The 14,428-nt window shown below is 39.6% G+C and overlaps 2 protein-coding genes across 2 annotated transcripts; both read left to right on the top strand.

The window, feature by feature from the left end:
• Positions 1–7,707: 7,707 nt before the first annotated feature.
• Positions 7,708–8,242, top strand: GCK72_022724 (uncharacterized protein; the record flags this gene model as incomplete). The annotated part of the gene is made up of 4 exons (XM_053735022.1): positions 7,708–7,722; positions 7,767–7,823; positions 7,874–8,149; positions 8,195–8,242. The coding sequence occupies 4 exons, from the start codon at positions 7,708–7,710 to the stop codon at positions 8,240–8,242; spliced, it is 396 nt and encodes a 131-aa protein (XP_053578588.1).
• Positions 8,243–9,544: 1,302 nt separating this feature from the next.
• Positions 9,545–12,600, top strand: GCK72_022723 (uncharacterized protein; the record flags this gene model as incomplete). The annotated part of the gene is made up of 5 exons (XM_053735021.1): positions 9,545–9,640; positions 9,701–10,115; positions 11,630–11,706; positions 11,862–12,012; positions 12,281–12,600. 5 exons carry the CDS (start codon positions 9,545–9,547, stop codon positions 12,598–12,600), a joined length of 1,059 nt encoding a protein of 352 aa, XP_053578587.1.
• Between the last annotated feature and the right edge of the window lie 1,828 nt (positions 12,601–14,428).

Here is a 14,428-nt window from a genome sequence, read left to right as displayed (position 1 = left end):
TGGTGAAGGAAACCACTGAGCGACTCGGTACTCTCTCCAAGTCGAATTGCTGCAAGAACCCGCGCTTCCTCCCGATCTTTCGCACGGATGTTCTCGCCCAGCTCCAACATGCTGAAGAGGTCCCAAAGTCTTGACGGTGACTTTGGGGTTACCACTGCACGAACAGCTCTGTACTCACAAGGTACGGCTGAAAATCGGCAACGTTTTGTATATATGTATATATAATTTTCAGATGTAAACTCACAGCTGAAAACGTGTTCTGGAACACAAGAGGACGATCCAGTTGGGACCGGTGGGAGTTGCAGGAAATCGCCGAACACCACAACCGAGATTCCACCGAACGACTTGTCAGATCCGAAGATTTCCTGGAGCCGGTGGTCGATCTGTGCCAGGAACAGTGCGGAGACCAGACTGATCTCATCAATAATCAAAAAATCTGAAATTGCTGAAATTGCTGAAATTGCTGAAATTGCTGAAAATCTGAAATTGCTGAAATTCTGAAAATTCTGAAATGCATACTTCTTAAAGGATATATGCACCTCATAGGGACCTCATTAATCGGGACCTCATTAAGTATGACCACCTCATTAAAGATAGGCACCTCATTAATGATAGGCGTGAAGGACAGACTACAGAGTGAGAGAGTGTGTGAGTGAGAGAGACGCAGAGAATAAGCCCCGCCCCCTCCCAAGGTACAAAGTGAGAGAGTGTGTGAGGTAGAGAGACACAGATACATGACTACAAACTACAAAAGTTCGCCTTATACGCTCCCATACTTCTCTGGACACATCGAGCAGTGATGAGTATTGTTCCAGTAGTAGTAGCACTTCTTATTGGCAGTGCATAGGTTTTCTTCTTTGTGTGGAAGCAGACATTTGATGCAAAAACGTTTCTTCATCAACTTCTTCTTTCTATCCTTGTACTCTGCGACATTGAAGCAGCGATCCGACATGTGGCTTTCCTCGCAGAACACACAAACATTCTTGAAATAGGGTGTTGTCTTCATCCGGACCCTTTGAGGTTGGAATCTGAAATCTTTTCTTCTTCTTCTTGCTACTCCCTCTTCTTCTTGGGGATCTAGTATCCCGTCGACGATCGTTGGTATTCATTCTTGTTCTCCTTGTGGAGAACTAACTTCTCTTTCTTGTGGTAGTGGAGCAGTACTGCCAAAAATACTCATTATCAACCAAAATTCATCATTTCCGGTCGCCGAATTCTTGGCTTCCCCTCTGATCCTATTTTTTCTTTTTTCTTCTCTTTTCTTCTCACACTTTCTCAATTTCTTTCAAATGTATTAAAGTTTCCAGTTATGCATTGAGCGACGCCTTCGATGGGTGGGCAGCTCGCTTCGGAGCGATGCTCGATCAGCTCACCGATCGTTGCGGGACCCTCGCCCTCGTTATGGCTCTCTGCTAGTTCTTTCCGGATCACTTGTTCCTCCTTCAGTTATTTTTTGAAATTGGTTGAAATTTTTAAAAATCATAAAATTTCGACTAAAGAGGGCCTCATGTAATTTAGTTCCAAAACCCAAAAAAAAAGTATTTTGAAAAATCTGAAAACTTTTTTTTTGTATTATATTCACAACACTGCGCCGCATGGCTTTAAAGGCGCATCTAATTGTTCGAATGGGTCTCGCAGCGAAAACTTCTTACTGTAGTTAATTGTATTGAGTTTCTCATGAATTTGTCAGCTAAAATTAGTTTCAAAAAATTGTTTATTAAATTTTTTTTTTTTAAATTTCACGAGAAGAGAAAACTAAAGTAACGGGAAAAAATAACTAAAATGAACTACAGTAAGAAGTTTTTTTTTTGGCGCAGTGTTGTGAATTTATAATAGAAGTAGCTGTTTTTTTATTTTCCAAACCTTCAATTTTTGGTTGAACAGCTACTCCCACAAAAAAAAACAATTTTCAGCTTTTTCAAAAAAAAGTTTGGTTTTTTGGACAAAATGTCATGTGGTCCCCTTTATGAAAATTGTAAATAAAATGATTTTTTGATCTCTCTAACAATTATTTTTCTGAAAAAGTCAAGTTATGGCTTTGGAGCTCATGGCTGCGACACATCCGGCTGCGAAATGTCTCGTTGCGAATTGTCTCGAAGCCTTTCCATTTAAATATAACTTTTCCAGGACCCCTCATATTCGGCTCCTTCCACTTCATGTCAATCTTCCCGCTCAGCCACCCAAAACGCTCAATAATTTTTTTCTCTTCCTTCCCGAACTCCCACTATTGTATCTCTATATCCCAAAAATGAGCATTTTTAGTCTTTTTAGTCGCCCCGAGTCTGTAGTCCTAGTACAAAATATAACGAGGAGATCTTATCGCACTATATCGAGAAAAAACAGTGTATCGCGCAGTACGCAGTGCGCAGTCAAGTAACATGTTCTTCCCTGCCTAAACCTTGTCAATAGACCCCGTTGATATCACATTTTTACGGAGAAACTTGTGAAAGTGACGATTATTGGACGTATAACGGTGGAATGATCAAGAATGGTGGAATTCAGCATAAAGTATGAAATAAAACAAATTATCATCCACGCGGAGGGGTATATAAGACACATATTTTGACAGAAAATCATTCATTCACGACAAACTTTTAGAAGTGTTCGGCTCTGCTTAGAATTTTTTCTTTTAATCCTATATGAAGGATTCGAAACCAAATGAAAGTGACGAAGAAGAGGTAAGAGAAATCTCTTTTTTTCTATTAAAGCTTTCTTTATTTTCAAACCTCCAGTTCACCAAAAAAGTAATTTATTGAGTTTTTCATTAAAGATTAAATATAACACAAAAATTATCATGTTTCATTCGTTCCGCTCCCAGCAGTCGAGGCCAAAACACTATTCTCAACTTTTCAGGGGCTCCCTTCCAAATTCTGTCTTCCATTTTCTTCAAAGGACCACCCGACTTCCATACTTCTGTCATTTTCAACCATTTCTTCTCTCGACTCAGCTATCTTATAATCCTCCGCTTCTGTGCATCTGTCCGTTCATCCGTTTTGTCGCCTTTCTTGCTGGAATTAATATTTTCTGTTAGGGGACACATTTAGGAAAACTTACACCACCGAATCTATCAAGATTGGTGTAGACTTCAAAGTCCGGATTCTCCCAAGCATCGACGTCAACTGCGTCTGAACTCTTCTCATATCGATTGAGTCCCTCTCCAGAAGTTCCAGATATTCTGGATCGTCTTCATCACTCGACGAGCCAGCGTCTTCAGCTGAAAACAATAACTGGAATAGGAGTTTTTCGAAAGAAATCCAGAAAGGTATGCGTCAATGTATTGATTTTTTGCTCCTTTGAACAATGCCATCTAACTACAATGCCCGTACTCGAGTTTTTCGATAAATCTAAGTTTGGAAGTTTCCAAAAAATTTAGCTTATTGACCGTCATTTTGAAAAAAATTACCACTGTTATGAATCGTTTCCAAATAAATAATAATCAGATAATTAGAGTTCTAAAAAAATCAGATTGTATGGGGACCGGCATACCGTTAGCCGATCTTGTTTGAGATTATGATATCCAACTAGCATTTTATACATTTTTTCTTGGCGGGGGTGGAGCATGCGTTGGTTTGGGGCCCGCCCCCTAAGACAGAGTGGAGAGAAAGAAAGAAACATTGACAATGGGAGAAAGTGTCCAAAACATAACTCAAGGTGTTGCGCGTGAGGAGAAAAAGGGGGGGGGGTGTCTGCTGGGGGCGCAACACACACCACTAAAACAGAGAAAAGTAATACGTTATTATGTGATTGTTAGGTTGTGAACTGAGCACCAATGTCATCAATATACCAAGCACCGAGAATAAATCCAGACGGCACAGTAGTAATGGGTATCTGAATAGATATCATTCTTATATATAAAAGACAAGTGGTGTTTGTCTGTCTGTCTGAGGCACTGTCCGCAGCGGTTTTGGAAAGAGAAGAGAAACTGAACCAGCGGGCAAAACCGAACTGCCGTGCTTTGGACAGCGGCAGCCGCTTTATACCACTCGGCCATGCGGGCACGTTTGAGAGAAGGTGGCCACGTGAATGAGGAGAGGCCAGCCGACTGAATCGCCGAAGGCGAGGCAGATAGGCTGGTCACAAATAATCGAAACCCATTCAGACTTTTCATTAAAGTGCATATCATGAAATTCTGGAAATTCACCAAAAATGTTCACGTTTTTGATGGAAAATTAAGCAAAATGTCTGAAAAATTTTGAAAAAAACCCGCTTGTTTTTTTTTGAAGATGGCCCTTCAAAAGTTTTCCTCAGCCCGGAAATTCAGCAAATTATGACTACTTACTCAAAGTTTTTAGAACTCTATCTCCATCTTCCTCAAACTGTTGGGAAATCATCTCACATTCTGTTCATGACTTCACATCCAATCCTTTCTCAATCGCCTGCGCCAGTTTCTTGTTCCTCTGCTCCAAAAGCTGCTTTGGGAGAGGCAGAGTGTGCATCCGTAATCTGATTAATAAAATTAGACATTGCGCTGCTGGAACCTTCTAGAAACTTGTCAACTACACAATAAGATAATCATGGGAACCGAAAAAAATTGTTTATTAAAGCTTGATAAATACAAAAAGCACTGGACAAAACGCAAAAAGATTATTGATCGCTTTAATAATTCAGAATAAACCTTTCAAAAAAGCAAAATCTGTTACTGTTTGAGTTTGTGTTATTGAAAACCATAATATCAATATCGTGACTTACTCAAAATTTTTGGAACTCTTTCTCCTTCTACACCGAATTCCGTGAAACACAGCTCACAATCATTCCATGGCTTTATGTTCAGATTCTTCTCCAAACCCTTCTCCAAATTTTTATTTCTTCTCCTCAAACTTCTGCTGTCTCCTTTTTATCTTTCATCACTGCTTCTTGGTCACTGTTTTTTGGTGCTGTTGTTCATCTTGCCAATCCCAATTATACTGTTTTCTCTCCGCGGTGGGTGGAGCATGTGTTAAAAAGACAAAACCTAGAAAAAATGAAAACCAAGAGCGACAGTCAGTAGCCTCGAAAAAATGCATTTTGAGTCATTGATATGAAAAAACTTTCTGGAACGTCGGGAGAAATTGTCTCACAACGTACATATTTAACACTTTTCGTAATTTACAATTTGATGTCATATAATTTAACCTTTTTTGTCACATTTTTTGTTTTATGTACAGAATATTACTCGTGCAGTTCAACGAGTCTTTTTCCTGATTTCCTATGTCGTTCGACCTCCAAAGTGTTGTTCTCTTATTCGCAACTTCCCATTTAACGGCTTGTCACGTTTTGAGGGCAAAATAAAAAACACGTCATTGACAATTTTTAATCAACCTTGTAGAGTGACTATTGACCAAGCAATGTCTATTCCCTTCTCCTCCGTCGTAAACTTTTAAAATTGTCTGCGTCGCGCCATTGTCGGTTGACCTTTTCCAATAGCACGAGTGATAAAAAAAGTTCAATGACCACCAGCTATAAGAGGGATGACCTTTCCTTTTTTCAAACACTGGTATTTGTCTCATAATGTACACTGACATCGACTGGAGCAAAAGTAGGGGGGGGGGGGGGAATTAGAATGTGATTATGTCCACTTTGATTACACATTTGAATATGATGTTTGACGTGAACAATGGGAGGGAGATGAAGAAAAGAACTTTATTATAAAGGCACAATCTGCTTCTGCGAAAAAAGAACAAAAACAGAAAAAAAGAAGCGGAGACGGAGAACAAAAGTTGGCAAAATATGGAAATGAGGGGAGGAAAGGTTGGTTTTAGTGAAAATTCGAAAGAAATTTAGAATTTTTGAGCAAATAATTAAAAAAAAATTGGACTTATATTGAGGTTTTTGGTGATTTTTGGGAACTTACTGGTTTTTTCTCGATAAAAGTTAGTGAAAAATAGTTGTTTCGAGGTATTTTAGCTGAAAACTCATCCGATTCGACGTTTATCAGCATTTTTTTGCACAAAACGTGAATTTTCACAGTTTTTGAATAGGAAAACCGCTTGCCAGGGCAATTTTTTTTAGATAAAATTTTTTTTCTAAATTTCGGATTTTCTAAATTTTGATAGACAATTAACAAAAACTGGTATGGCGCCGAGTTTATAGAATTTTTCACTCAACTTTCTCGCTTTTTCTTCAATAATTTTGTATTCCCCGAATCCTATTGGAATGTTGAAAATTTTGCTGAAAAATGAGTGAGAAACAACAAACCGTTGGGCGAGAAACAGGAAATTACTTGAAAAACAGAGCAAAAATTCAAAAAATTGACTTAACAGTCTCCAAAATTTCTCTATTGCCTTTTGGTAATTGTCGTCGAGCCATCATCGTTCACCAAAACTTGTCGTTGAGGTATTCGTGGTTTCAACGGTCCCTCCTTCTCCTCCTCATTCTTTGGGATCTTCATGTCCACATCGTCTTCCTCCTCATCCTCAGATAAAAAATTTCTAGCTAAAAATCTACTTACTTGACATCAACTGCTGCAATGCGGGCTCATTATGATTCTTGATATATCCGAACCTTCTAGAAGGATGAAGGCGATTTGATAGCTTGAATCGTCTTCAAAAATTAGAGCAAAGTCGTGGTAGAAGACGTTGGTCAATCACTCTTCAATCTCCCCGGCCTTCAACTCGCGAGCAATTGTCACTTGTTCGCAAAGCACGTCAAGGAACCACTGAAAACAATGAAAAAATTGAAAAATTCAACATTTAAAATCCTTACTTTCTCCTTTTCCTTTGTTTCATCCCTACCACATGAATTATCGAGGGCGAGTTGATATACGCTCCACGACTTAAGGGTTCTGGCGGTGAATTTGCGGAGCACCTCGATGTTATTATTAATTTTTAGGCTGAAAAATTAGTTTTTTGTAAATTTTTAGCACAAAAATTGAGTTTTTAGTTGGAAAAAATGAATATTCCCACGAAATTGCTGTGGTTACGGTCGACAAGTCCGCAAACACATCTCTGACAAATTGCGTACTCCTGACCGCGACGCGTTTTGCCCGCGTCGCGGTTGGTTTTTTCGATTTGCCACGGGGGCTCGACATGCAATTTTTGGCGATTTTTTATCAAAATATCAATGATTTTTAAGATTTTGTAGCTTTTCCGATAGATTAGAACATTTTCAATTTATTTATCACAGCGAGAACCTATGAAATGAGTCCAAAATCATGAAAAATAGTGAGAAAGTGAAAAAACGTCCGGCAAAAAATGTTCCGATGTGGTTTGATAATTTTTTGTAAAAAAATGTGCAAAATGCTTTAATTATTCTATTTTGGCTAGAAAAGTTTTTTTTTACGAAAAATTACCCAGAAAACCCCTCAAGATTTTTTGAATTTCAGTGAACAATTTTTTTGAAAGATATTGTCGGAGACTAGTTTTTTTTTTTTTTTTCTTGATGGTTTCACGGGTTTTATTGATAATTATGCTTTTCCAATTTTTTTTAGCATAAAAATTCGCACCTCCGCTTCAAATTGACACCTCACGGAATTTATCGATTTTTGGCCTCTTTCAAAAAATTATATCCTTTTCCCTCTCGATTTCCCCTTTTTCTCATTTCTAAATAACTTTTTGCGCTTTTTTCTTGTATTTCACTCGATATCTACATTTTCATCAAAGTTTCTATTTTTTCAGACCGGTCTATTGCATGACAGGTATTCGTCTTTAACAGGCGAAAACAACATGGCAAACGGAGCTGACAAACAACCAATAAAGAAAGAACCATAACAATGTGCGCTCTAAAGAGCAGATGAGGATCCTCAAGGTACTTTTTTCATTAAAATTCGAAACTTAATTCAATTTCTTCAGAGTCTGTTTAGATCCAAGGCTATCATGGAGTACCAGAAGATCTTCAGGCATCTTGAGGTGCGCCACCGCGCCACCACACAATAGGAAACCTCATTACCCGGTTCAAGAGGATTCAATGGCCAACTCGCACTATTACAAGCCACCACGACCTTCACCGGCCACAAATCAACTTTTCCAACCAATGCCACAACAGAATTTCGTCGCCCCGCAACCGCGAGATGCCCAGAATTATGTGGAACAGGGCGCGAGACGCTGGCGGAAAAGGTGCGGCGGAGAACGGTGAGGATATACCAGGCGACGCGGACACAGTGTGGATTGACTCGGGTGCGGACGGTGATCCGGAAGCAAATTTCTTAAGAGCCAACATTGAGCTTTCTTATAGTGTAATCAATTGGAAATTAGAATATTCATATTGATTTTGCTTTCAGGACCGTAACTACGACTGCCCGGATCCAGTGGATCGTGTGATTCACTAACTGGAAGGCCCATTTAAAGTCATCGGAGATCTTAGTGGGGATGGTCAAATAGTTAAGGATTGATGCCGGACGCCTATGGACCACGACAACGTGAGGGATATGTACCGACAGTGGAAGAAGAGGAGCAGCAGGAGGCGGCGGCGGTGGCTACGAAGAAAGAAGAACCACTTTAGCAAAATAACCAGGAATATCAGAACCCATCTCTCCAGCAACTACAAGTGCATCCGATGTGACAGAATATCTGACCTGTGGTTGCCGCGCAATCATTCTCAGTCGGCAGAGACAAAGTGGAGTATGCGGAGCCGAGAATGCAGCCGAGAGGGTAAGAAAATAAGTTTTGTAGGAAATGTGGATGTTCGGAGCTTCAGAATTAGAGCATTCTGGAGATATGGACATCCACACACACACACACGACTGGTAAAGGATCGAGATAGAAAAAAGATAAATTTAGCCTAAAAGCTGACCGAAGAAGAGTGTTTTTGTCAATTTTCCTGGATACATTGTATCAAAAATGCAAAATTTTACGAGAAACCATCAGAAAAAGACATTTTGAGCTTATTTTTGTTAGTAGTTGAGCAAAATTTCTCACTTTTTTGAAGAAAATTGAACATTTTGGCTCAAAAATGCTAAGGTTAGGTTCCCAACTGACCTTTCAAATTTTCAGTAATTTTTTTAGTGAAACTCGGCGAATTTAACGGCTAAACCCTCTCTTTTGGTCAAAAAGTGTCGATGTTTTCGTAAAAAGGTTGTAATTCCTGAGATTTTGAGTTGAAACTACCTTTTTTAAAGCGTTTTCACCAGTTTCTGAAACAAAAACTATGTGTTTTGACGAAAATTGAAAGTATCAGCGATAATTATCAGTTGTTCAAGCGATTAATCGCGCTGTTTCTGTCTGTTTTCGTTATCATGCTCGAATTTTCGAGACATCTGAAAATCACAAAACTCTCAATCCTATATATTTTCAGGGTCTCAGTTGCTCCTCACGATAGTCCACAATTCCGTAGCGTCAGCGAGGTGGGTCATCCAATGATAGCCTCTTCACAACAACACCACGGAATTTGTGCTCAATCAGTCAGCTCTACTCGTGTCCTTAACAACAGTCCATACCCCACAATCATTCGAGCAACGCTAGGAACCTACCAACACATTGTGAATCTATCGCAATCCGGTGGGTTTGGAGCAACCGTCCGTCGTCAGGTGCCGGCTCAAGGAGCACCATGAGGAGTCGGTGGACCTGGAATCGTCATTTCCAACCAGCTAGGCCCTAGACCAGGAGTCCGTCTTGTTCATGTTACTCGTCCGATGACTGATAACTTGGATCGGGAATTCACAGACAATCCCATGCCGCTTCCACCACAAGGACCACCCGCTGCACAGATTCATCGTGCACGCGCTGACGTAGCTCCACACCGTATGACTGCCGAGCAACGACTTGAGTAACAACAGTTGAATCGTCAGCGTGCTGCGCAATTCCCGGTTGGACACGACGGAAGACCAGCCGGACACGCTGTAAGACAAGAAAGCAATCCCAAGCTCTGCGAATTTATTGAGATTGAAGCGAATTCGATGGTTGATGATTCGAGACGAAAGAGATCGGGAAGATATGATAATAATATGGAAATGAGTCAGAATCATATGCAACAAATGAGGGCGGGAACTTATGCCTCACAACTTCCGGCTCATATTCAGCAACAGAAAGCAAGTGAACCGGACGATGGTCTGAATCCACCACTACATCCACGTGGAAGACCACGCGGAACTACAGCTGCTCAGCAGAGAACTGCACGATTTGAAAATGGTCTGGAGTTACATCATATAGAGCTGCCTGTGGCAACAGAACTTTGCCACCACGAGAAGTGTAATAGCAAGAGCCGTCAGTACCGCCGGCTCGTAATGCGCCGATGTCAGCAAATTTGGATTGAGACTCAGAAACGGACGACAGTGAGAGTTAGGAGATAAGTTTCCACTGTGAATTGGATCATAGAGACGGAGAAACTGTGGATTGTGAGAGCTGCAAAACTTGGCTACACATGGCGTGAATGAGATTGAATATGAATAGTGACACGACGAAATACAAGTGTGAGCAGTGTCAGACGAGACGATTGGCGGCAGGGATGTGCGGAACGGAAATCGGAAATTCCGAAATTTCCGAAATTTCCGACTTTTTCCGGAACTTTTTTCCTTCGGAAAATTTCCAAAATATTTTTTCGGAAAATTCGGAAATTTCCGATTTCCGGAAATAATTTCGGAAAAAGAAAACGTTTCCGAAATTTCCGAAAAAACATTTCGGAAATTTCGGAAACAAAACAGTACTGTAGTTTTAAACGCACATGCTGAAAAAATTACATTGGTCTCGCGAATAATTCGCGAAACATTCGAATTTTCGCATTTTATTTGTTTTTAATATTTATATTTTCCAATAGAGTACAGCTTCCGCTGATCTTTTATGCGTTTTTATTGCAATTAATTGAAAATTATTGTTTCCAGCATCAAAATTTATCATACTTGTCAAATGACGGGCCGGCTAAACAATGATTTCCGGAATTTCCGGAATTTCCGAAATTTCCGAAAAAACATTTTGGAAAATTTCCGAGTTTCGAAATTTCCGAAACGGAGAAGTCGGAAGAAAGGAAAGTTTCCGAAATTTCCGAAAAAAAATTCGGAAAATTTCCGAGTTCCGAAATTTCCGAAATTTTTATTTCCGCACATCCCTGATTGGCGGTCACGAAGTCGGTTTCTAGCAGAACACAGAAGAAGATATTGAAGAAGTTGAGAAGAGCCACAGAGCGAGAGAGACGGAATAAGAAAAATTCGAACTCCGATGGAGCCAGTGAAACCAGTTGTTCAGGTAGATTTTTTGAAATTTTTAATGAGATTTTTTGAAGGAGACGTCGACTATCGATTCTAAAAGTTTTTTGATATGAGTCAAAAAAGACCCAAAAAAAAGATACTCGTAAGAAAAAATCTACAAATATGTCTGGAAAAGTGTAAGTGATATTTTTCAGCATTTTTGAAATAAAGATGATTAAAAAATCCTCTGTTTTAAGCTTAAAAACTAAAAATTGCTTCAGGATCATCATTGACACTTTTGAATACACACATTCTGAAAAATCGACACGAAAAATGGTTTGTTTCGGCAGTTTCTAAGTTTTATAGCAAATTTTTTTTTGATTCAGACAAAAACCGATCGAAAATATGAAAGCGGCTACAGTCTAGGCTAAAAATGGGTTTCTTAGCGCAAAAATGGACTATTTTGCCAGTTTTCATAATTTACAGACTAAAGATACACATTTGGCTACATCTTCAGCCTAAAATCTTATTTTTGACTGAAATTATATGCATTTATTGATTCAATCTCAATTACAATTAAATTCTTCATATTTTCAGCAATCGCAAAAATCGGCTCTAATGCCACTCCAACCACAACCATCCCCACAAAGCCATCGCATTCTACAGCTCAACAAGTACTCAAGCCTCCGCTCTCCTCTCCTCAATGCAATAGACCGCCGGCGCCAATCAGTTTTTCGGAGAGTCACGTTGTCACAATAAGGCGCGTCGAATTATTGTCGAGGTGAAAAGCGAGGCTCTCGTCACGATGGAGCTCATTCAAATTTGTCAGGTAATACTGGAAGTCAATGGCGATGTGGCGATGTCGAATGCAATGAAGCGGCAACCAGGCGAAGGAAATTGCATTTTTATGTACGATGGATTGAAGAAAAGAACCGCCGGAGAGGATAAGAGTAGTGGACAAGAACTTGTTTTTCCCGTTGGTGAACTCTAAAAAATGAGGTTTTTTCAAACAAATACCTATAAAAATGTGCAATTATGTATCGAAAAATAAGAAAAATGGGTTAATTTTTGTCGAAAAACTCTGAAAACCTTCCTTTTTTGAGAATTTCGATACGAAAACTGTATTTTCAACTATTTTCTTGTCAGATATCCTTCTCAAAACGCAGTTTTCAACATCAAAAATTCTATAGACACAAAAATCACTTTTTTTTTCGCCCAAGGAAGCATAAAAATTTTCTAAATTTACAGACAATTGTTTAACCAATCGCCAAACACATGCCTCCTTCTTCATTGAATCAATTCCAACATCAGCAGAGGGAAGCTCCGCCCCTACAACACCATCAACAATAGCAACATCGACAAGCCCCGCTCTTTCGGAACAAGTCTCCGCTCCAATCAATATGAAACCAGTCAAAGAGCAGTGTCACCAGATCAACAGAGAACGAGTGAAGCAAGAGAAGAGAAAGAAGAAATCGGAGCAAGGAAAAGGCAAAGAAACGAGCGGAGGAAGCCAAAAAGTTGAGGATTCTGGAGGAAAAACGGATTGCCGAAGAAAATGGAATACGTAAAGAACATATGGACGGGGAGAGAATTGATAAGATGAGATAGTTGGAATAGGCCGCCCGTTTCGGAGAAACTAAGGATTCAGAAGGAGAAAGAGATAATCGAAAGGGGCAAACGCATAAGCTTGCGGAGGTGCGGAGGAACAATTCACAAAGGAACAGGAGGCGTTGAAACAGAAAAATAGAATGGAGGAAGGATATCGGCAGGTGTCTCGGGCAGGTGCTCTCAAAAATTGAAGAAAATCGGTCAATTTCGACTCAAAATCAAGAAAAAAGAGAAAAGTACAGGTTTTTGACAGGAACTGGCGTTCCTTCGATGCGTTTTGTGACCCAATTCCAGTTGATGATGCGTCAAAGGCACTCCTGACAGAATTTCTGCAATCCCCCAGGTTGCTAGCAACAGTCCGGCCCACCTTTAGCGCTTTCATCTCAAACTTAAAACGGGTCAATGGTGCGCTTGATAGGTACTTCAGGTCATATTGTTTGTCAGTCTGGCGTTACTTCGGCTCGTTTTAAACAAAATTTGCATGAAGGCGCGTCAAAGGCATTACAGACTGTGTTTCTAAATCACAGGATGTAAAAAAATGGAATCTGGTGCACGATTAGCGCAGCTTAATGTTTCGCTGATTGGTAGCCAGACTGGAGCGTCTTTGACGCTGGATTTGTAACGTTCGGGGATGCTGTGGAAACTGAGTAAAGTAATAGTCAATTAATTGAATCTTATAGTTGAACCGGCGTAGAACTTGCAAGATTATCATTTTCAGAACTCGGTTGATGGCAAGAAGACAGTAGAAGCTCTAAAAGTATCCGAATTTTTGAAGTCGCTTGAGCTGTTCGATGATCTTCCCACTTCAAAGAAGCCAGTAATTTGCTCCGTTTCCAATGGTTCAATGAATCGTCTGAAGCAATTATTCCTTCACTTTTTCCATTCTTTATCCTACTATTCCAATATTTACTATAATGAGTTGGAGATCTCCAAAACTCTGTTTACACCGGTAAGTTTTTTTCTGAGGACTGTTAGCTAGGCGGTCAGTTGAATCGTTGTGTATCGTAGCTACACCGATTGACTGATCTCTCAGTTTGAAGTTTGGACGAATTTTTATGATTTTCTAATCCAGTTGAAGATTTCTTAAAGATTAAGGGTTGGCGGCACATTATTCCATCACCAAAGTGATAATTTTTTGATAATTTATACTGATACGTTTTTGAATTGAGTGGAAAAGTCGAGAATACCAGTTTAATTTCTATTTTGTCATCAATACCATCTGGAATTCGTCTGGAAATCCACTTATTTGAAAAATAGTTGATAAAACTTTCAGAAAACGGGTTTTGCGGTTTTCGGTAATGGGGGATTTCTCCGTTTCCTGCTCTAAAGACTGGATTCACTGAATCCGTCAGATCTTTTGATCTGATTCCCTCTACAAACCTAGTTCTTTGATTTTCCCCAATAAAACCCCTTCTCTGCAAAGCCCCGCTTTTCCGATGAACCCGCATGGTTTGAGGGACGTCTGAACATTTTTGAGCATATTTGAAACCAAAAAGGACGTTTAAATGTTTTAAGGGACGTCAAACAGTTTTTTTGGACGTTCGACTTTTCAAAGGACATCTAATCTGGAATAGAGCCAAAACATACTTCTCCAAACCTGTCTTTTGTAACATCACGATAATAGCCAATAAATACGTTCAGATTAGAACATGATTTTTTAATTTTTTGAAGATTTCAATAAAAAGTTTACATCAAGGAAATCTGTCTTCTTTAACATTTTGACAATAGCAGCTAACCAATATGTTCCGAAGAAAACATGATCTGTTAACTTTTTGAGGATTTTGCAGA

Source organism: Caenorhabditis remanei, chromosome X, assembly GCF_010183535.1.
Source record: "Caenorhabditis remanei strain PX506 chromosome X, whole genome shotgun sequence".
Lineage (NCBI taxonomy): Eukaryota > Metazoa > Nematoda > Chromadorea > Rhabditida > Rhabditidae > Caenorhabditis > Caenorhabditis remanei.
Note: the sequence above shows the minus strand (reverse complement) of the source record. Positions and strands in the feature narration are given on the sequence as shown.